The sequence below is a fragment of the Neoarius graeffei genome, chromosome 19 (assembly GCF_027579695.1).
Source record: "Neoarius graeffei isolate fNeoGra1 chromosome 19, fNeoGra1.pri, whole genome shotgun sequence".
NCBI classification, from domain to species: domain Eukaryota; kingdom Metazoa; phylum Chordata; class Actinopteri; order Siluriformes; family Ariidae; genus Neoarius; species Neoarius graeffei.
In genome coordinates, this window is record NC_083587.1 from 50700104 (window position 1) to 50723438 (window position 23335).

Here is a 23335-nt window from a genome sequence, read left to right on the forward strand (position 1 = left end):
GAGATCATCTACGGTAGCTGGAAGGTCAACTTGTGAGTCTACAGTATTACATCGCTGTCAGGTCAAAACCTGCTATGTGACATTTTTCCTTTTTTACAGGAGACGCAAAAAACTGAATAAAACTCTGAAATAACAAGCTGAGAAGCCAGTAAAAGTTTACTTGTTCTATTATTAGCTTTTCTAATTAACATAAATTGACCAATCAGCATAGAGAACCTAATTTGACCTAAATTGTCACATAGCAGGTTTTGAACTGACAGCGACGATTAGCACCTTTTACCTTTGGTCTATGTTATACATTTATACCACAATGCTGTTGAATTCCTGAATCTGGTTGGTCATAAGATGTTGAGTCATTTCCTATAACAGAAGCTCTAGCAGCTCTAATACAGTACGTAATTGTTTCTATTAAGCATGTAATGATATATCAAGTGACGATAAATTGCGATATAACCTTTTGATGATTCAAATCAGTGAAATATTACCTTACATTACATTACATTACATTACATTGCATGGCATTTAGCAGACCCTCTTATCCGGAGCAACATACTAAAAAATGAATGCCGATTATCATTCGGCTGTGTAATTTCTTAGTTTTTCGTAGCTGTAATTCAAGTCAAGTTTATTTGGATTGCGCATTTAACAGTCATTGTCGCAAAGCAACTTTACAGAAAATTAAAGACTTTAAATATGAGATAATTTTATCCCTAATCTATCTCCAACGAGCACGTCTGTGCCGGCGGTGGCAAGGAAAAACTCCCGCAGACGACATGAGGAAGAAACCTCGAGAGGAACCAGACTCAAAAAGGAACCCATCCTCATTTGGGTGATAACAGACAATGTGATTATAAATAACTCGCTTCTATAACTGTGTTCTATATAGTCACAAAGTCTAACTGTGAAACCAGGAAATTCATTATAGTTTTAACATGAAGTCTGTTTTGTTGAAGTTATAAACTCTTCATTGATGGAAACTTGAGTGCAAAACTGTTCATGACAACTGCAGTCCTGAAGTTAGCAAATCAACTGTAGTCCTCAGCTGTAAATGAATGACTTAAGTGTTCAGAACCATCTTCCAAGTGCGACTTTCGACTGTCCATATGGGGCCGTCCTCGACAGGAGCGATGTGATGAGACTCCAGCCAGAAGTAGGGCATCAGGATGGATCAGGCAGGTCTGAGGAGCAGAAGAGGTCAGGATCTCGGTCTCCGGAGAGACGTGTAACTCAGAGGGACAGATGGAGTGAAGGGAGAGGGGAGAAAGAGAGAGAGAGAGAGAGAGAGAGAGAGAGAGACAAAACACAGGTTGTTGGGTATGCCCAATGTCATCTAATGAGTAAGAACAGTATACGTTTTGTGCTGAGTACAAGCAGGGACTCCGGCAAAACTAACTACGACAGCGTAACTAAAAGGGGAGAGCCAGAAGGTAACACAGGCATGAGGGAGCCCCGGGACATAAAGCAGCAGCCACTACACCGTCAACAAACGCAACAAACTAATTGCATTTTTTAAGACAGCAGAGGCAAATAATAACATATAATAGTGGGAATACAAGTGACTTCACCCTAGGTGGAAGTAACACAGCTGTAATGCCATGAAAACACACACAAAAAAAATCTAAAATGGGAAAGATATATTGTATGATTGAGTGTGCAAATGTTCGTAAAAGTTTTTTTAAGAAAAGGTCTCCCTGTTATCAACTTTTTTATTTGTAATAAAAGTAATATTTTAGTTAATAGGCTATTATATTGTACTCCAACCTTTACAAATGTGGATAAATAATTACTGTTGGTTATTAAGAAAATTAAACAAAAGTTAGTTAGTTTTGTTGTTGTTGTTGTTTTTTAAACAAAATTAATATTTAACTTGATAAAGAATAGAAAAATAAATGTTGCTTTTTTTTGGTAATAAAATTTTCATTTAATATTTTTTTTCAAAAATATCGTGGGAAAATCAAATCACGAACCCAATGTCATGAATCAAATCGAATCACAAATTTGGTGAATTATTAATCATGAATCATTATGGTGGCGTAGTGGTTAGCACGGTCGCCTCACAGCAAGAAGGTTCTGGGTTCGAACCCAGCAGCCGGCGAGGGCCTTTCTGTGTGGAGTTTGCATGTTCTGCGTGGGTTTCCTCTGGGTGCACCGGTTTTATGGAATCAATTTTGTGCCAAAATGTTCATACAATACTTTTGAAATGTCAAACAAAAACGACAAATCAAAATACAAAAAAAGAAAAAAAAGTCAATTTTTTTTAGACTGGCAAACGAATTATTCGTGTAATCGTGCAAAATATCAGTCTATTACTCTTCGGAAACCTTTTATTTTTGTTCCGCGTCTTTCTCAGTTTTGCTTGACGTAATTTATTTTGGTTGCGATTCCAGCTTTCTCGTTTGCGCTCCCTGACTTTTTGCTTGCGGTTTTGGCACAAACTTCACGTGTGGGTGGGCTGTCCAGGAATGCATTCCCATTGGCTAACTTGTGTTTGACTGACAGCTACGCTCAGCCATTCCCCCGGAGGCTGTTGCGGCCATTTCCTACTCGGATTCTGGCGGACTGTTTGACGAGTGACCGATCCATTGACGGTAAACAAGGATCGAGTGGACTTCAGTGGCGACTATGATATTGAATTTACACTTTGTTGAATTAATTCAATATCATAGTCACCACTGAAGCATACCTGTCAACTTTGAGGTTTGAAAAAAAGGGATATTTCCCAGATTTTTAACTCAAAATAAGGGAAAATTTCAGAAAGTCATACCCTTCACCAAAAGTGGGTATGTAGTTGAATGGGGGGCAATTTTCTATCTAGTATTTGTGATTTCCTGTACTCTGGTGCATGTTGGTGATAGCCAAGACCCAAACTCAATATGCTTATGGTTTATAGAGTGCATTTGTGAATAAGCTATACATTTATTTTTATTTGCTTTCAGTGGTACCAGTTATTTCCCAAATTAAGGGCTAAAATACGTATCTTATGTTAAAATAAGAAAGGTCATTATATAACCAGTCAATAAATTCAATTCCATTGCAATTTATTATGGTTTTACCATAGTCATGGCCTCGGAACACTAGAGAGAGAGAGAGAGAGAGAGAGAGAGAGAGAGAGAGATAGATAGATAGATAGATAGAGTAATAAAGAGTAATAAAGAGTAATATAAAATATTAAACCAAGAGTGATTTAAAATGGGTAAGTTTCAGATAGAAAATAAAATAGACAATGAGTGGATAAAACAGTTAATACACCAATTAGTTTACACTAGGCTATTTATGAGGTCTTAGCCAGGACATACTTAATGTAAACATGTGTAGCTTACCTTTGATTATTTGGGAGGCTTTCGTTTTCCCCATGGAAAATTTCTTTGCGATGGAAGAGTCTGGGAACATTCCAGCCACGCACTTGTTGAAATCATCAAAGAAAGAGGCGCTCATGTTTTTCTTAGCTATTAGCATCGCCATCTTCACCTCAGACCTAATCAGTGTTGCCAGATACTGCTGACGTTTTCCAACCCAAAATATGTTCAAAACCCGCCAAAATGCACTTGAAACCGCCCAACTTGGGTGGGAAACCGCCCAATCTGGCAACACTGGACCTAATCACTTGTTCAGCCTCGCCTCCGGACGGAGTTATGTAATTACTGATGCCTGAGAGGGCGGGGACGTGAATTCATGGCCCGACTTCCTGCTGTAAACTCCTGTCAGAGGCGCGTCATGAATTCTGGACCTACCGACTTTTTTATATTGTGAAAATACGGGACTTTTATATAATGTGAAAATACGGGATATTTTCGGGAAAATAAAAAAACGAGAAGACAGCGGGAAATAAGTCAAAATAAGGGATTTCCCAGGAAAAACGGGAGGGTTGACAGGTATGCACTGAAGTCCACTCGATCCTTGTTTACCGTCAATGGATCGGTCACTCGTCAAACAGTCCACCAGAATCCGAGTAGGGAATGGCTGAGTGTAGCTGTCAGTCAGACACAAGTTAGCCAATGGGAATGCATTCCTGGACAGCCCACCCACACGTGAAGTTTGTGCCAAAACCGCAAGCAAAAAGTCAGGGAGCGCAAACGAGAAAGCTGGAATCGCAACCAAAATAAATTACGTCAAACAAAACTGAGAAAGACGCGGAACAAAAATAAAAGGTTTCTGAAGAGTAATAGACTGATATTTTGCACGATTACACGAATAATTTGTTTGCCAGTCTAAAATAAATTGACTTTTTTTCTTTTTTTGTATTTTGATTTGTCGTTTTTGTTTGATATTTCAAAAGTATTGTATGAACATTTTGGCACAAAATTGATTCCATACGGTTTCCCCCACAGTCCAAAGACATGCGGTTAGGTTAATATGGGACGGTCTTGGGCTGAGGTGCCCTTGAGCGAGGCACCGAACTCCCTACTGCTCCCCAGGCGCTGTTAGCATGGCTGCCCACTGCTCTGGGTGTGTGTGTGCTCATTGCTCACGTGTGTATTCACTGCTTCAGATGGGTTAAATGCAGAGAGGAAATTTCACAAGTGTGTGATGAATAAAGTTGAGCTTTCTTTCTTTTCTTCTTCTTTCATTACATGCCAAGTTTCTATAGTAACAGTTCATTCACAGGGACGGAAGCTCTGCATCATGGCTTGAATGCTATTTAAAAAAGCAAAGTGTGTAGTTATTGATATGGTGACGTTTTCTGTAAGGAGATTATTTAACATTTATGGAAGGAGTCTCTTGTGTCAGTGCTTCGTAAGTCTTTTTTTTTTTCCAAATAGAAGTCTTTGTACTTTTATCTGTACCATGATGAGCTATGTTTTTATTATTATTATTATTATCTCATCTCATCTCAAGCCGCTTTATCCTGTTCTACAGGGTCGCAGGCGAGCTGGAGCCTATCCCAGCTGACTACGGGTGAAAGGCGGGGTACACCCTGGACAAGTCGCCAGGTCATCACAGGGCTGACACATAGACACAGACAGCCATTCACACTCACATTCACACCTACGCTCAATTTAGAGTCACCAGTTAGCCTAACCTGCATGTCTTTGGACTGTGGGGGAAACCGGAGCACCCGGAGGAAACCCACGTGGACACGGGGAGAACATGCAAACTCCGCACAGAAAGGCCCTCGCCGGCCACGGGGCTCGAACCCGGACCTTCTTGCTGTGAGGCGACAGCGCTAACCACTACACCACCGTGCCGCCCCGCATATTGTTCTCCTGAGAGTAAATTATTTCAAGGCTTTGTACATCCTTTCAACTGTGCTATTTTATATATTTTACAATAGATAATTCTTGTTAAAGAAAATACAGAAATAAAACTAGCTAATGAAAAAGTAGCGTAATGTTTGTAATCTCAATAACGTAATCGCAAGGGTGGCATCGTGACATTTTTTCAATCACTGCTACTGCACAAGCTGCACAGGCTGTCTTTTTATTTCGACAAATATTAAGACGCTGCAGCGAGGACGTTTTAACAGTCAGCAAACAAGTTGCGAATGACGTCAATTGTGTCAGTGTTTGTGTTAAAGGAACAGTCCACCATACTTCCATAATGAAATATGCTCTTATCTGAATTGAGACGAGCTGCTCCGTACCTCTCCAAGCTTTGCGCGACCTCCCAGTCAGTCAGACGAAGTCAGACGCGCTGTCACTCCTGTTAGCAATGTAGCTAGGCTCAGTATGGCCAATGGTATTTTTTGGGGCTGTAGTTAGATGCGACCAAACTCTTCCGCGTTTTTCCTGTTTACATAGGTTTATATGGCCAGTGACATGAAACAAGTTCAGTTACACAAATTGAAACGTAGCGATTTTCTATGCTATGGAAAGTGCGCACTATAATGACAGGCGTACTAACACCTTCTGCGCGCTTCGGCAGTGCATTGATACGGAGCTCAGATATCAATGCGCTGCCGAAGCGCGCAGAAGGTGTTAGTACGCCTGTCATTATAGTGCGCACTTTCCATAGCATAGAAAATCGCTACGTTTCAATTTGTGTAACTGAACTTGTTTCATGTCACTGGTCATATAAACCTATGTAAACAGGAAAAACGCGGAAGAGTTTGGTCGCATCTAACTACAGCCCCAAAAAATACCATTGGCCATGCTGAGCCTAGCTACATTGCTAACAGGAGTGACAGCGCGTCTGACTGACTGGGAAGTCGCGCAAAGCTCGGACAGGTACGGAGCAGCTCGTCTCAATTCAGATAAGAGCATATTTCATTATGGAAGTACGGTGGTTAAGCGTTTCTACACTGTTTTAACAAACAACCCGTCAGAAGTTTGTTTTACAAATATACTGTACAAAATGTTACAATAGTAAAGGATAGAAGATGCACTTCTTTCTGAAATATGTGTGTTTCAAGGGCAGTTCACCTCTGGCCCAGGTGCAGAACTCGCTCACCCATGAACAGTCTCATAAATGACGTTTCAAATCTCTCAGACTTAAGGTGACACCCTGAAATAAAGCCCTAATGAAAGGCCGTTCGGGGGAGCAGAGGGAGAAACGAAGGCGAGAAGGGAACAGTGGTGAAGAGGAGGGGTGCAGAACGAATAATAACCCCTCTCTGAGTAATCAGCACTCGTGCAATTGGTCACGTGAGACATTCCAGGGCTTGTTTTTGTTTTTTGTTGGGCTTTTTTTTTTTCCTAGGAAAATAAAGCCATTCATCAAGACATCAATAAAAATATGGGGCTTAGATGATTATAGTGTTTGAATAGCATCCGGCCCCGCTCGTAAATAATAGCCACCTCTGCTCGAATTAATTAGAATTAGAATGCAGATAATGCGCATGCTCTTTTTATTGCTGGGACCTGAATCAATTTTACAGTCTTATTCAGACCCTGAGCAAGGTCAGGCAAAGTTGTTGGGACGAATCAGCACCTTGTAAAACAATATTTCTGTGATCAGCATTCACTGTGCAGGTTAGGGTGAGAAATGAAGAGATATATTAGCTATCAGCGGGTCTGGAGTTGGAGTTTAGGTGTAATTTTGGTTGCTTGCTGAGATAAGCACGAAGGACACCTTGGCTCTGAATAATATTTTACAGATAATTCGATTACGGTCGTTTTCATTAACGCTTCATCAGACATACTGTTTTAACACATGAATCTAATTTTTGTTTCGGTTTTTGTGTGACAGACTTCTAACAGTTATTCCACTCAATCTCGTCGTACATGAGCTGATAGTACGCGCCTCGTCGGCTATAAGCCATGTACGACCAGATTGAGTGGAATAACTGTTTGATTCTATCCACGTTCACTGGGTTTTGAGAAACAGAGCATTTTTATTGTTATTTTTTGCCAAGTCGATAAATAAAAACTTTATACAAACTGTCCAACAAGATAATTTCCGCTAAGAATGTAAACAAACCGCCGAAATGACCGAAGCAATTTGTGAAAAATGCTATAATAATAATAATTCTTGAAAAATAAAAAAAAGATACGTTCTTACCATCAAATACTTTAATTCCATATTTTGTTGCGCTTTTTTTGTACTTTTTGGGGTTTTCTTCTTCTTCTTTAGGGTTTTTTTTCGTGGTTGGCAAACCAACTTAAATGTGCATTACCGCCACCTACTGGGCTGGAGTGAGGAACAGGAGCTATTGGGACGAGGGGGAACTATTCTTTTAGCTATTTCCGTTTCTTTTAAATACTTGATAACAATTTTTGGGGTTTTGTTTTCAAGTAGAGTTTGTATTTCGTCCACAATTGGTTCAGCAACACGCGCCGCCATTTTGTTTTTCTCTACTCACGGTATATGAGCTGATATCCTAGTAGTAGAGTAGCCAATCAGAGCACGCGATTGCTCATATCCAGTGAATATGGACAGATTAGATAGATAGATAGATAGATAGATAGATAGATAGATAGATAGATAGATAGATAGATAGATAGATAGATAGATGGTACATGCTTTGCTTTTTCCCCCATCTCGAAAGTTTAGTGAACATTTGAATTTTGACTATCAACTGCACGCCTTTCCACCATTTCTCTCTATCTCTTGCTTTTTCCTCTCTTTCTCTCTCTCTCTTTCGGAGTAAAGCTGTCAGATGAGACAACAATAGAGCTATTCCACTTCTCTGCAATACCTTTGTAGTTCCTCCAATACTTTAGAGAATGGATTTAACATGGCTTTGCCTGGTTCAGGCGACAAAGTCCCCAAATCTTCCTATCTCCTCACCTCATTTCCATTTTTGACACTAGTGCAGGATCGTGTTTTTTTTTTTTTAACCTCCCCCCCTTCCTCCTGACTGACTGACTGACTAGATTTCCTTCTTTCCAGTAGCAATGACAGTCAGAAATCCTGTTTGCTTATTAAGCTTTCATAAATAAGCCTGTAATCTAAACAACAAACAGCGAAATCATAATTAGCACAATTAGCCCGAGACATAACACATCACTTTTATTTATTTATTTTTGGTAGCAGGATGCTGTTCTTACTCACCAGGTCTTCTTCATTGAAAGAGCGAGATAAAACTTCTTACAATGTACTGAACTGAAATTGCTGTGGGTTTTTTTTTTCTCTCTACTAAGCATTTCGGTGACCCTGAAGGTCCCAGAAATGAGCGCATCTGTCGCTTAATTACATGTTTTCTCGCTCCTTGTTGAACTCTGTACCTCTGTTCGTTCTGCAGCTGAATCTTGATTATGATTTCTGTGATACTGTATAAAAGACGCCAGGATTTCAGAGGAACATAGCGAGGATTAATCTCTGCCACAGATGCAGTTTTCTTCCTTTGGATACCCGACCACATTTAAAAGGCACATTTAGCGATGGATAATCCGTAATTTTTTGCAGATTTTTAGCATCCAGGTTATTAAAGGATTGAAGCATGATATATATATATATATATATATATATATATATATATGAGTGATTCCACGCTTATGGGTACTGAAATGGGGACATGAACTTATTTTTAAAAATTCACCTAAAGCCATTTCTTTTTTTTTACCATCAGGTCACAAAACATGTAATCTTTAATGAATGATATGTTAAAAGATAACTTTAATTTTCTGAGATGTAATAAAAACATATTTATATGCCAAAGTCAGAACGTAACAGAAGTGTTGTGGACATATATATTCTCAATTTTAACAATGTAGAATTACTTTTTGAAACATAGGAAGGTGATGTTTTAGCAAATATAATTAATAAACATGTGTAGTAGAATAAACATACACATTCTTTCAATAAGATTAACATGGTATAGAGCTAGATTGTAATTAATTTGTAACAGACGCGAGATGGACAATCGTAACAGAAGTAATGGAACAGACATCATTTTGGAACTCATAGGCTCGACTTTGGCATATAAATATGTTTTTATTACATCTCAGAAAATTAAAGTTATCTTTTAACATATCATTCATTAAAGATTACATGTTTTGTGACCTGATGGTAAAAAAAGAAATGGTTTTAGGTGAATAAGTTCATGTCCCCATTTGAGTACCCATAAGCGTGGAATCACTCATATATATATAGGAGCAACCTTGTGTTCAGCACCACCGCTACCCAGAATCCTCCCCGAAAAGTGCCTCAAGCTTTCTCTGTGCTGCTCCTAAATGGCCTGAACTTTGCTGGAATATTCCAGAGTGCCAGACTCACCTGTCTTAAAAGTTTGCAGCACCTGTCAGCTGTCAAGTGGCCGGGGATTTCTCCATGGGTCTTACGCTGGTCTTTCATATCATGGCTCATTAAAGCGCAGCCTGGGCAATGGGCGTATTTACATATGGGCTAGCAGGAGGTTTTAATTTGCACTGGTACGGAGCGTGACCGGAACTGAAGAGCACACTGCCACAAAATGACTTTTCCTCACTTGATACACACACACACACACACACACACACACACACACACACACACACACACACACACATCTTGTTCCTTGCTCCGCTTAGAAAACACCAAGCTGGGTCTAATTGCCTGAGCTGGGGCACAAAAGATGGAGACGGTGAACCTTTTCCGTGGTACCCTGGAGGCCAAATCTGCCCCGTTCGCCTGCTTTCTCATTGGTCCTGGGGATTCTTCTGAGATTTGATTTTACAGCATATGGCTTCGTCATTAACCCTTTCAAAAATGTCTGGAATTCTCCTTTTTAAAATGATTTTTGCACGACACCTTTATGCTTTTTTTATGCTTTTCTGACATCTTTTGCTTTTAGTGTGAAGTGCAGAGGGACTCATTGTAATAATAATAACAACAATAAAAAGTGTTGCCAGGCAAAACAAACCTTGCCCGGTAGCACTTATGATGAATATGAAGGAAGATCTCATCTCATCTCATCTCATTATCTGTAGCCGCTTTATCCTGTTCTACAGGGTCGCAGGCGAGCTGGAGCCTATCCCAGCTGACTACGGGCGAAAGGCGGGGTACACCCTGGACAAGTCGCCAGGTCATCACAGGGCTGACACATAGACACAGACAACCATTCACACTCACATTCACACCTACGCTCAATTTAGAGTCACCAGTTAACCTAACCTGCATGTCTTTGGACTGTGGGGGAAACCGGAGCACCCGGAGGAAACCCACGCGGACACGGGGAGAACATGCAAACTTCGCACAGAAAGGCTCTCGCCGGCCACGGGGCTCGAACCCGGACCTTCTTGCTGTGAGGCGACAGCGCTAACCACTACACCACCGTGCCGCCCAAGTATATTATTATATATAATATAATAATTATATAAAGTATATAATCACAGAAGTATATTATTATAAGTATTATTATATTATTCTACTCTTACCTCTTACAGTTTTCCAAACTGAAACCTCCGAACCGAGGCTGACATACACACGCTGTCGCCATGACCCAAACTCTTATTTCCCGGAAATGGCCCGGCGCTAGAGCTCAGTGGAACGCACTTTCCCTCTGTAATAAGCATAAACATGTCTGAAAGCGATTTCTTTAGTCTAGTCCATTTATTTCGAATGGTGACCCGAATTGTGTACGTTCACCGGCCATTTTAATCGGAACACGTGTATGCGCAGTGCGTGACTGTTACACTCTTACAGCACGATGACAGAGTGGCTAGCGCCTCTATATGAGGCAGTAGCCACAACAAAAATGATTTTGACCTTTTTGGTGACCTTGACCGGATGACCCTCAAAATGTTGGAGGTTCTATTTGAGACCAATGCCCATCTATCCTGAAAGTTTCATGAAGATTGGTCCAGCCGTTTTCCCATAATATCGTTAACTAAAAAACAAACAAACAAAGAAACCTCGCCCCCTGGTGGACTCCGTCCCGGGTGAAGTAATAATAATTGGATTCATAACCAAATGTTGCGGGTGTCTACACTGGATATTAAAGGGTAAAGGGTTCTTTCATGGTTCTTTGGATAGGTAAGGGATAATAACAAGTGTCTTTTATAGGTTCTAATGGAAAGCCTATATTTAACAGTTATTCCATGAAATCGAGTCGTACATGAGCTGATAGCCGGCGAGGCGCGTAGTGACGATTTGGTTATAAGCCATGTATGAAGAGATTGAGATTGAGCAGAATAACTGTTTTATTCTATCCACATTCACTGGATTTTGAGAAACAGAGCATTTTTATTTTTTGCAAATTTGATAAATAAAAACTTTATACAAAACTTCCGACAAAATCATTTCCGCTTAGAATGTAAACAAACCGGCGAAATGACAGGAGCAATTTGTGAAAAGTGCAATAATAATAATAATAATAATAATAATAATTCTTGAAAAGTTAAAAAAAAAAGATACGTTCTCCATATTCCATATTTTGTTGCTTTTTTAAAATTTATTTTTGGAGGTTTTGTTTTCAAGTCCAGTTTTTATTTCGTCTTTGGTTGGTTCAACAACACGCTCCGCCATTTTGTTTTTCTCTACCCACGGTATATGAGCTGATATCCTAGTAGTGGCGTAGCCAATCAGAACGCGCGATTGCTCATATCCAGTGACTGTGGATAGAATAAAGCCTGTTGTAGAGATGTGGCAAGGGCTAAATCCCTCAAAGGTTATTTTAAAGTGTATCCTGTTGCACTATTAAAGGGACAAACATCTGTCGCAAAGTTTCATAAAGTTGTTGAAACAACTTGTAAAATACTGTAGCAGTTGATTAGTAAAAAATTATTTGAGGAAAAATAGTGCAATTGTATCCCCAACATCTGGATTATTATTATTATTATTATTATTAATAAACAATTTCTGTAGGGGTGGCATGGTGGTGTAGTGGTTAGCGCTGTCGCCTCACAGCAAGAAGGTCCGGGTTCGAGCCCCGGGGTCGGCGAGGGCCTTTCTGTGCGGAGTTTGCATGTTCTCCCCGTGTCCGCGTGGGTTTCCTCCGGGTGCTCCGGTTTCCCCCACAGTCCAAAGACATGCAGGTTAGGTTAACTGGTGACTCTAAATTGACCGTAGGTGTGAATGTGAGTGTGAATGGTTGTCTGTGTCTATGTGTCAGCCCTGTGATGACCTGGCGACTTGTCCAGGGTGTACCCCGCCTTTCGCCCGTAGTCAGCTGGGATAGGCTCCAGCTTGCCTGCGACCCTGTAGAACAGGATAAAGCGGCTACAGATAATGAGACGAGATGAACAATTTCTGTATTTAACACAAAAAATCAAATGATGTCAGCCCTCAAGAAAAGTGTAAAAGGAAGCATACAGATGTATAAGATTCTTCAAGGGTCCTTTGAATAGTAAAGGGATCTTAGCTTCCTCAAAAGATCCAACCTGAAGCCCTTGTTGTTACTGGGTTCTACGTAGAAACCTCATGGGCTTCCCTCTAGACTCCTTCTCCATTTCTAGATTTACTGTTATAAGGCAGTATTACCAGCCTGAGTCTGTTCATCACTTGTTTCAAGGGTTAATATTTGTTGAAAGCAAGATCGCTCTTAAAGCTACACCATCAAGTACCCATGTGTCAACATCCATCATGTATATTTTATCCCTCTCCATCCTTCTGACAACCACAACACTGCCCACATACCAAGCACACACGCACGCTTTCTACCACCAATCTCCAGTGACGTGCTTGGCCCACAACTCGGCTCTCGCTGCTCTCCGTGCCGTAGCGGCGCTCCATCAGATCTGGTGTCTTTGGGGCAGACCAAAAGCAGCGCAGATTTTTTTGGAAAGCATATTGTCTCGTTCCACCATCTGTGCACGAGGAGAAGATGGTGGGAGAGGCGCCCGTTCTCCGTCTGCGGATCTGGACTGAGGCACTGCAAAGTGAACCTGAGACTAGGCTGCCTACGAGAGCTTAGCACCATCGATTCACACGTCCGCCAAACTCTACCATCACCGTACCAGAATGCAGCCATTTGGGCTCTTCACAAATCAGCCTGGTGCTTTCTCTGCTGGAAATGAGTGGATTCTCTGAGGCATCGCCTTATGTTCAGATTTTTTACTATCATGTCAGAATCATTGTGTGGTAAGATCTTGGTTGGTATTGGGGTTTTTTTCCTCGCTTTTGCCGGTTCCCTGCATATGGATCTCAACCGCAAGTGTTTGGCCTAATTGAAGGGTCTAGCTGTATTTTCTTTATGCTTTTGAGCAGGGAGCTGAGTAAATGCATTGGAGAACAAGGTGTGTGTGTGTGTGTTTTAGCAATGTCTTCGTCCCATGTAGGCCGTCGGCTGGTTCAGCTGCTCCTTGGCTGTGATACTAATACAGAGCAGATTGGTGCAGATCTGCAGCCCTTGTTGTTTGATCTTTCCTCCTCGCCCAGCACACGCTGGCACCTTCCACCCCTGCCTCACCGCATGGTGCAGGCAGAACTGGCATGGCATCAACCCGCCTGCCAGTCTTCTTCTTCTTCTTACTCTCTTGGTTTCCCCCTCCTCCCTTCTTCTGCCATGCCGTACTTGTTCCCTCGTGGTTGTGAATTTACAAGAGCTAAGTTAGCCTAATCACAACAGGCATCTTCGAATTTGCACAGGAAAGAGAAATGCCATATGTTCACCTTGACGTTTGAGGTTGGACTTCACAGTAACATTCTGGTACATTTTTTGAAACCTGTTCATTTTTGTTCAACGATATAACAGCTGCTAATCTTCTCCTAACTAACTTAAATATCGAGAAGAAAGCAGTCGTGATACTAAAGGAGGCAACACTCAAGAAAGAAGGTACTAAACTGAAACGGTGCTTGTCAGTGATGTGGAAACGCCTCCAGAACCTTGGACTAACGTTTACAATGTATCCTTGATGTGGGAAAATGAATGTAGCATGCCTAAGGACCATGGTACCCTTGAGCAACACGACTAAGTGCACTTCATTTACCTTACCATGTTTCTGATTCTGATTGAGAGTCCACTGGGCAAGCTCGTTTCGCAGGAGTCTTTGGTCATTGGTCAGGTTCGCTGGCTGCCAGTTGTGGTGGCGGAGCTCCAGTGGCCCCGAGTTTGACCAGCAGAGTTTCTCTGACCTTGATTCACCATGTGTCTGCCAGCCACTGATTGGGTGCAGCACCTGATCACGTTTGGCATGTCTACCGCTTTCATCAATGGCAGGGAAGTTTGCTCTGGTTCTTTAAAGAAAGTATCTCGCAAATAAACAGATTGAGCTAAAGGTTGGTCCTTATGTCTGTCCTTTATAATTTTTTTTTTTTTAAAGCTGCATTTTGAATTTGTTCTTAACGATATAACCACTAAAGTGATGAAAACAGACGGGACTATTTTTTGTCAGGGAGGTCGCCATAACTCCATCATGCGTGATGTCATTTTCCGCGAGCACAGCAGAGGTATACCGTACGAGTGCATGCTATACTAGCGTCAGCAGGGTGAAGTATTCTGTCAGGGATGGTTGGAGACGGATGTAAGTGCAGAAGATCTTTATTATAAAGAAAAGTGCAAACAGGCAAACGGTCCAAATCGGCAGGCGTATGCTGTGAACGGTAAAACAGGCAAAAGGTCAAGCGAGGCACAAACAGAATATCGTAGACAGAAGCAGGGTCAAAAACGGAGAACAGGAAACAGAAACCAGGAAATCAGTCAAGAAACAAGGCTCAGTAATGTGTCACTACAACGCGATACTTCGCAAAGTAAATCTGCATTCTGAGTCCTTATTTAGGCGCGCTGATTGCGACTTAATCCTGTGCAAGTGTGTCATTCACAGCGCGTACGAGTCAGTTTGGAGCATGTGCTGTCCAGAGAGCACCTGAGAATCCTTCTGTTGTGACAACTAGACCATAGCTATAACTATATTATGGTCTAGCATGACTTCTCGGTCAGTTTGTTTGAATTTCTCCACAAAAATTACAGCAATGCAGGATTAGAAAAGGAATCAAAATAAAGTAGTGGCTAGTTTATGGGCTGTTTATTTTTTTAAAAATTACCTGCTTACCTTCCATCCGTTTGACGCGTGGCACGGTATGCTGTCATGCGGAATCCTACGTCACGCAGCGCCACCCTCGTTTTCATCTTCTACGGTAATACATCCATATATCTGGTTCATCCAGGACGGCCACGCCCGGGGAAATGGCCCAACGGACTGATGTTACAACTTTAACATGTTTTTTAAGCTAAAGTCCGCTTAAATTTTTTTCATCGATTGTATTAATGTATAATGATGGCATTTCATAACCCTGTAATTTCAAAATTTCCTGGTTCATCGCTTCAACTCTCAGTTTGTGCCGTTTGATGCCTTCATTCCAGTCCAGTCTTGGGATGGCTGTTCTCGCATTATTGGCTCTGGGGATCCATGGTGCTGTGTTAGGAGCAGCGGCGCCTGGTGGTACTGTGTTCATCCGGGCTGTGAGGGTTGTATCCAGCGCCACTGTGATTCAATCTCAGCAACAGCTTTTAAAGAATGCGTCTGCTTTTTTTGCCTGTTTGTTTTTATTACTGTTGTCTCTGTGTTCTTTTGTCTTTTTTCCTAATTGTTTCGTGACCTTGGGTGTACGAAAAGCAGTTTAGTTCCCTCTTTGTATAAAACGGTACGTCAAAACCTTGCATTATACCGTACCAGCTTTTCAGCACTTGAAATAGTTGCCTTCTTAACTTGAACATGACCAAGTTAAATCAGTCTTTTATGTTGGATCCGTCCTTTAAATACACAATTTTGGCTGTTTTTCTTGAATTTTTTTTTTTTCCAGGGAGTCACATTGGCGCAAGTTCTATCAGTCGCCTCTTCCTTTTTTCTCCCCCCCCCCCCCCATGGGAGTTTTTGTCAAGACAGTTGGAAAAACCTATCCCTAATTGATAATAACAGAGCTTTATAGTGTCTAAGCCCTAATCTACACACTCTCTTCGATGCTCTTTTTTTCTCTCCTGCATAGCCTCCGCTATCTCGCCACATCTGCCTCTTATCTTACTCCAGTGTTAACCTCTTCATTTCAGACCAGCGGCGTATGCACGATCCTAATCTCCCGCCTATTCTTTCCTCAACGCACAGATCTCACCAGATGAGACAATACGCAGCAACCTCAACTAATGAGCCGTGCCCATAGATTTTTTTTTCCCCCCTGTTTAAAGACTCATGATGAGAGAATCACAGAGCTTTGAAAGCAAGAGGATTTGGGCTTTCTTGTTGTTAAAAAGAGAAAGTGAGCACGGCGTAGACTTGGCAATGAAAGTTAGAGCCGATGCTGATGAGAAGGCTGATTGTGCAGGATCTCACTGATGAGCCCCTTTGTTTAGCCGAGGTACATTTAACACTCATTTTACACGGCTAGGAAAAAGCAACAGAATGAGGGTGTGAGGAGGAAGTACATGTATTGTGGCAGTACTGGCCTGTACTATCGAATCCACTCAGCTATACCATTTTTTTTTCCCCCCGAAGGTCTGAATTCAAGCAGGACCCCATTTGCACAAATCTGCTCTTTTACCTATGTGTGTATACTGTACCGTAAGTGAGTGTCTGCTGCTGAACAGGTACATTAGGCTTCCAGCCTCCTCGGAAACATATGGAGGGCTCCTAGTCACTGCACAACTTCTCAACCACAGTGCTACAAAGCAGTATGCTAAGTGCGGCCCCTGAGATCTCATTAGGAGCTGGGGAAGTCGCCGTCGGCTGATCGGGCTCCGGCGAGGCCGGATCTGAACCGCCTGCCACTTATTAAACAGCATTTGCATACATTGTCAGTATTTGGTTACTTGCGATTCTTTTATAGCTTGGTGAGCGTCCTCTGAGCGAGCGTTATCAGAGGCAGAAATGGCTTATTCAGCTTATTCATAACTTTTCATTATCGTCGCTTATTACTACTATATGAAATCAAGGAAGTGGAAACAAAGTAAAACTGGACTATACTCAAAACAAACTATTTTTAAACCCATTGCTTTTGATGGCAGGCTCAGAGAATCGTCAGACTCATAAACCCATTCAGTTTGTACACGGTGATGTATTGTGTACAATTATTTCCGTTTCCGGTTGAGAGTGCGGCATGCGCGTTTTGGCTGCCGCTTCTCACGAGAGCTTTTCATTTTTTTTTCTTTTGTTTTTCTTTTTTTTTGTTCGTGTAGTTTGATGTTTGTTTGAATGTTTTGTCGGCTAGTTGTGACGTAGCTCCAGACCCAGTTTTGGGCGTCGGTTTCCTTCGGGCCTTGGTCCACCGTAGGTGATGCCTGTGCTACTCGCTATGGACTGCAGTGAGCTTGTTGCTCTTTTAACATCAGGGTTGTCCGGCACTTTGTGCAGCGGTGCTTCTGTGCTTGGTGCGGTGTTCTGAGCAATGTTGCCTGGTGGCATCATGGTAGCTGTGCAGGTGGTTTGGGACACATCTTCATGCACCTGGTAGGACTGTGGTAGCTACGCCATTGGAGTTACATCCTGACCCTGTTTTGGCGGCCTCTTTTTTTTTTCCCCTAATTGTAAAGTGACCTTGGGTGTGAGAAAGGTGCTATATAAATTGAACTAATTATTATTTATTATTAGTACATATGCGCAACGGAAGTATGGCAGAGATCAACAGCTTGTCAAGCTATGCAAGGGGATTAACAACAAAAGATCGCGAACGTTACCTCAACAAGTTGACTTTGACAAATGGTGACCGACTTCCAGATCCGTGTGCTATTAATGAGTGGGTTGAAGACATTAGCAAGTGGACAAATATACATGAGGGTAAGTCAAAAAGTTCTACTCGTGAGTTCTACTCGCGGTTGGGTCATACCAAAGGCCATCATAACCGTCTGCCAAGGCACGTTGCAATACAGATGCGAGTGGGGAAGTCAAACTCTCGCGGTTACCAGAGAACTAGCCCCCCACTGTAACCCTAGCTGTATAGGCGAGAGGCCGAGGGCTATTGAAACGGAGATTGGCGCCGCACCCATACGCCTTACTGGGACAGGAGGCTGCCTGGGAAGACCAGATTCTAGCATGAGAGGGACTTTGATTTTGATTACTCTCCTTACCATATCAAAAATTGGATGCCTTGCCCCTGTAATTTAGATAGATAGAAAACCGTAACTGATATAAAGTGGGCGCTGCAGACGCGAGCATTTTTGATTGTGTCCTCATTCCAGTCAACACGTTTAATTGCTTGCAGCCACAGACGCCACCGGTTGCTCTGAAACGGTCGTGATCCTGTCGGAATCCTGTAAAACTTGATTCCACCGGGGGAATATCAATTCTGACAACCTTATATGCAACAACCAGACATTTTGATGCTGGAAACAGTTTTTATTCGATTTTAAACGCTTGCTACCTCGTCTGTGTCGGTCAGAATGGCTGGCGAACAACACCACTTCCGTTGCAAAGTGCACGCGCAACTTTTGATGAGGTCGGCTGTGAAGGGATCTATATTAGATCCCCAAATCTAACATGGCAGGGATGTGCAGCAACATTCTACACTACCGTTCAAAAGTTTGGGGTCACCCAGACAATTGTGTGTTTTCCAAGAAAAGTCACACTTTTATTTACCACCATAAGTTGTAAAATGAATAGAAAATATAGTCAAGACATTTTTCTGGCCATTTTGAGCATTTAATCGAGCCCACAAATGTGATGCTCCAGAAACTCAATCTGCTCAAAGGAAGGTCAGTTTTATAGCTTCTCTAAAGAGCTCAACTGTTTTCAGCTGTGCTAACATGATTGTACAAGGGTTTTCTAATCATCCATTAGCCTTCTGAGGCAATGAGCAAACACATTGTACCATTAGAACACTGGAGTGAGAGTTGCTGGAAATGGGCCTCTATACACCTATGGAGATATTGCACCAAAAACCAGACATTTGCAGCTAGAATAGTCATTTACCACATTAGCAATGTATAGAGTGGATTTCTGATTAGTTTAAAGTGATCTTCATTGAAAAGAACAGTGCTTTTCTTTCAAAAATAAGGAAGTGACCCCAAACTTTTGAACGGTAGTGTAAATGGCTTAAAAGTGTCTTGGTAACAGATCAACACAAAGCCCTACTCCATCGTGGATTATTTTCCTATAAAAGCACACCCTGTTGTGTTTAATTCTTTACACAGGAAATAACTTAGTACGGTGTACTAGGGGGAAAGTATCTTTTTTTTACTATCTTTGCATGCTTTCTGCATCGTGTTCAGGTGAATGAGGATGTAAGAGATCCAAGGCCCCTGCAATCAAAAGGATTTTATATTCACATCCACTGTGAGGATTCAAGGGCAGGGTTGACGTTTATTAGAAAATGGCCGCACCTGGTTCCTGTTCTGTTGTTTAAAGCTAGACGGCCTTTCGAGTTCATAATATCTGTGAAATTTTGTTCCATCTGAAATTTGTTCATTGTGATGTTTTTTTCTGTAATATCTCAAAAAAATATATCAGGTCATTCTGTGGCTGGGAAGTTATTTAATTTGAGTGGATCCCCCCCCCCCCCCCCAAAAAAAAAAAAACCTACGTCCTCATAGCTAATTGCACCTTTGTGCAGTCAAGTAGACAGAGGAAGTCCGTGTGCGCATGCGCAGGTTTACCTTCGTCGTCTTTTTCTTCGTCTTTTGGGTTTTACGGCAGCTGGCATCCACAGTGTTGCATTACTGCCATCTACAGGTTTACTTTGACTGTGCACATCATTCTGTCGCTAAACGAACAGCTGATCACACCCATGGCCGGCCGTAGCCAGCTATGAGGCCACCGAGGTCCGGACCTCGGTCATTTTTAAGAGCTGAAAATACATTTGTACGCGAAATATTCAACTGGATAAAAAAATAAAGAATAACAATAAAACGTCTCCATTAAAAATGGGAATTGTTAATCATGTTGATTCTGTCTTCTGTGTCTGTTTCGTGCGTGCGGCTCTGAGACCAAGAACACAAAAACAAATGAGCGTGCGACTCGGGGGAGGAACGCAGCGCAGGAGACACGTTTTTTTCATGGTAACCATCAGCGCACTTTCATGAAGCTGTTAACTTTACATTTTCGAAGCAGTGCAGCTGTAGCCTACCTTGTTTGTGATTTTAAAAATAAATCATTTGATAAGCCAAAGCAATAGAGTGGAAAGTTTCAACTTGTGTTTGCCTTGGATAACTTTGCCTAAACCATGGTGGTGTATACTGATTTTTTTTTCCCAGAATTTTTTTTTTTTTTGTACAGTAGATGTAACGGATGCCAGCTTGTTAATGTATCTTAGTTACACAGGCTACATGGTTAGGGTATCTTTTGTCCTCATTGCTTGGGCCAGATCAAGCCATTAAACAAGCTTAAATTATTCTTACTCTTGCCACATACATGATTTTTTTTTTTTTCAAAACTGATGATATTCAGTTCAAACACCATTAAAAGTAATTTCAGGAATAGATCTCTTGTGTGACGTGTAATTCACCCCTTACATTTAAATATGTCGAAAAATTTTCGGCGTGCGCTTTGCGCGTGCATCACAGACCTCGGTGATTTTAAAATGCTGGCTATGGCCCTGATCACACCGAGGTGCTCGCTGAGCGCCGATATTTATTAGTTTGGTCCCGTGTTTCCTTTCTACGGAAGCCGAGAGAGGCCCTTTATATAATCTTTTTTTATTCACCTTGTTATTCCGAGATAACGACATAATTAATTCAGGATGTCGAGAAAACAACACAACTAATTCGAGATCTCGAGAAAACAAAACAATTATTCTGTGATCTTGAGAAAACAAGACAATTATTTCATGATCTCGAGTAAACCCTGTATCAAAATATTGCCTTATTAGGTGATCGATTATTCCAGACATTCTAATGACCAAAGTTGCGTCTATACAGAATGAGAAATAGCCCCAAAGTCAGCATATCACAAGTCTCTTGGTGCACCTGAATGAACCATTTCTCAGCTGTTTACTTGAGATCATGAAATAATTGTTTTGTTTTCTCGAGATCACGGAATAATTGTTTTGTTTTCTCGAGATCTCGTAATAACGGTTTTGTTTTCTCGAGATCTCGAATTAGTTGTGTTGTTTTCTCGAGATCCTGAATTAATTATGTCGTTATCTCGGGATAACAAGGTGAATAAAAAAAGGATTATATGAAGGGCCTCTCTCGGCTTCTGTTCCTTTCCTTCGCAACATAACACCTTTTCTTCTCTCTTTCCGTTACTGTAGTCGGTCTTTGACATTTCATTCGCACACTCATGTCCGCCATTTTCCCTTGCTGTTTCAAATTTGTATCCCACGATGCCTTGGGTGAACGGGGAAAGCCCACCACGCCATGCATGGCGTAGTATCTTGAATTGGGTCATGGTGAAGCAGGAAAAAATAGTGGAGCCACGTGGCTCTAAATTCATTAATTGTTCTGTTTTAAAAAACCTAATAAAATTGGAAGTCTGTGATTCGCATTCAGTAGCTTTCGGTCCACTAAACAAAAATAATCGGGTGTCGGGGAGAATTCTGTTTATGGCCTACACTTGAAAGACCTGAAAGGCGGTCTACTGTAGCTTTAAGGAATTGAAATTGAGGTGCTACATTTACAGAGGAGAACTGACAGGAAACGATGATCTGTTCAACCAAGGAGGTGAGAATATAGTGCATAAAGTCCACTCAGATTTAATTTTAAATGTCATCTGGAAGAACTGTAAAGCAGAGTAAAACTGTAAAGAACTGTTGAAAAAAAAAGGTACACCCTTTCTTTTCCTTCTTCCTGTCTAAAAGTGAGAAACTAGCAGATGCCTCAGAGCGGTGATTTGGGAGATTTAGAGTGTGAGAGGGGTGTAATACAGGCCGCTGATGGGCTCGGTGTGATAGGAGGCCCATGTTAAGAGGTAGAGGATAAGAGGCTATGACATTCATGCTGTAAGGTTAAGGTGTCGCGCACCACTATTACTGGATCAATACTTCTCAGATTTGTACTTATCTCTGGCCCGATGCTTAGCAGCTTTTCTGGACACACACCAGGGACTCGGAGAAGAACTCACCTTCTGGCTCTCTCGCCATGTCTCTCTGTCTCTTTCTTGCTCATACTGTCTTCTTTCTTTCTGAAAAAAAACTTGTGCCGAAAGACTAAACAACAAAAATTTTCTGTCACTTGTCAGACGATATGCTCTAAATACTCTAAAAGGATTTCTGTAATACAGATAAAAAGCTCAGACGGTGAAAAGGTGATGTTTTGTGGCGTTAGAGGATAACTCAGACACCTCAGAAGCACCGCTGCATCTTTTAGTTACAGACAGGAGACACCTATTGTATTTACAAACTAGCCACAGAGAGTTCTGGTCATGGCTGTCGTTTAATTTTATTTAAGGTGTGTGTGGGGGGGAGGGACCCGCCATGTTGTGAGTTTAAATGGGTGGAAAACGCTCATCTTCCCCAACGGAGTGTTTGCCTACTTTTAAGTCTTTCATTAAACTTCTGAAGCCAGAGTTAATCCTTGCTTCACCATGCAACAAAAAATTGGATTCAACAATTAAAAAGAGGAAAGAAGAAGAAGGGGGAAAAAAGAGAACGGAGCAAGGCTGATCGCTCCATATTCATATTCCGATGCAGGCGTTATCACTTAAAAGGCTTTCTAATTACAACAGCAAGACAAAAACTGCTTGGATTCCTTCCAGACGCGCAAAATGATAAAGTAAGCTCGCTCTCACTGCCGGGCGCTTAATCTCGCCCAAGCACCTTGGAGCGTCATCTCCCAAACACATGCCACTGAATGTGGAAATGCCATTTGGAGATGCAGGTGTGACATTTGATAAGAAACTTATGGATTAAATATGTTGGACTAATGAGGAACCCAGCTAGCCCATCAGGGCAAACTGTTGGCTCGGATTGTGCACCAGGCGATAACATTCCTCCACGCAAAACTCCAAATTCATTATTAATAAACAGCCGCAGTCTCTCTCACTCATGCTCACGCTCGCTCGCTCTCAGGCGGACGGGTGAGGGATGTTGCTTCTCATCAGGAGTGAGAGGAAAAACAGAGGGAGCGAGTTAGGGCGAACGACATATTCAAGTTTTCTTGGACAGAAGTTTGGTTCAGAGTTTGAAGGTTTTCATTCACCAGTGTTCACTCACACAAGTCCCTTCTTTTAAACTAGTG

General features: G+C 41.7%; 1 protein-coding gene across 2 annotated transcripts in view; it reads right to left on the bottom strand.

Moving 5' to 3' along the window:
* Window positions 1-643: 643 nt before the first annotated feature.
* Window positions 644-23335, bottom strand: part of si:dkey-122a22.2 (uncharacterized) — a 197078-nt gene continuing 174386 nt past the window's right edge. For both annotated transcript variants that reach the window (XM_060900227.1, XM_060900224.1), the window contains one exon: window positions 644-1178. In XM_060900227.1, the coding sequence (XP_060756210.1) occupies window positions 1026-1178 (153 nt within the window). In that variant the 3' untranslated portion in view covers window positions 644-1025. The remainder of the gene's footprint in view (window positions 1179-23335) is intronic.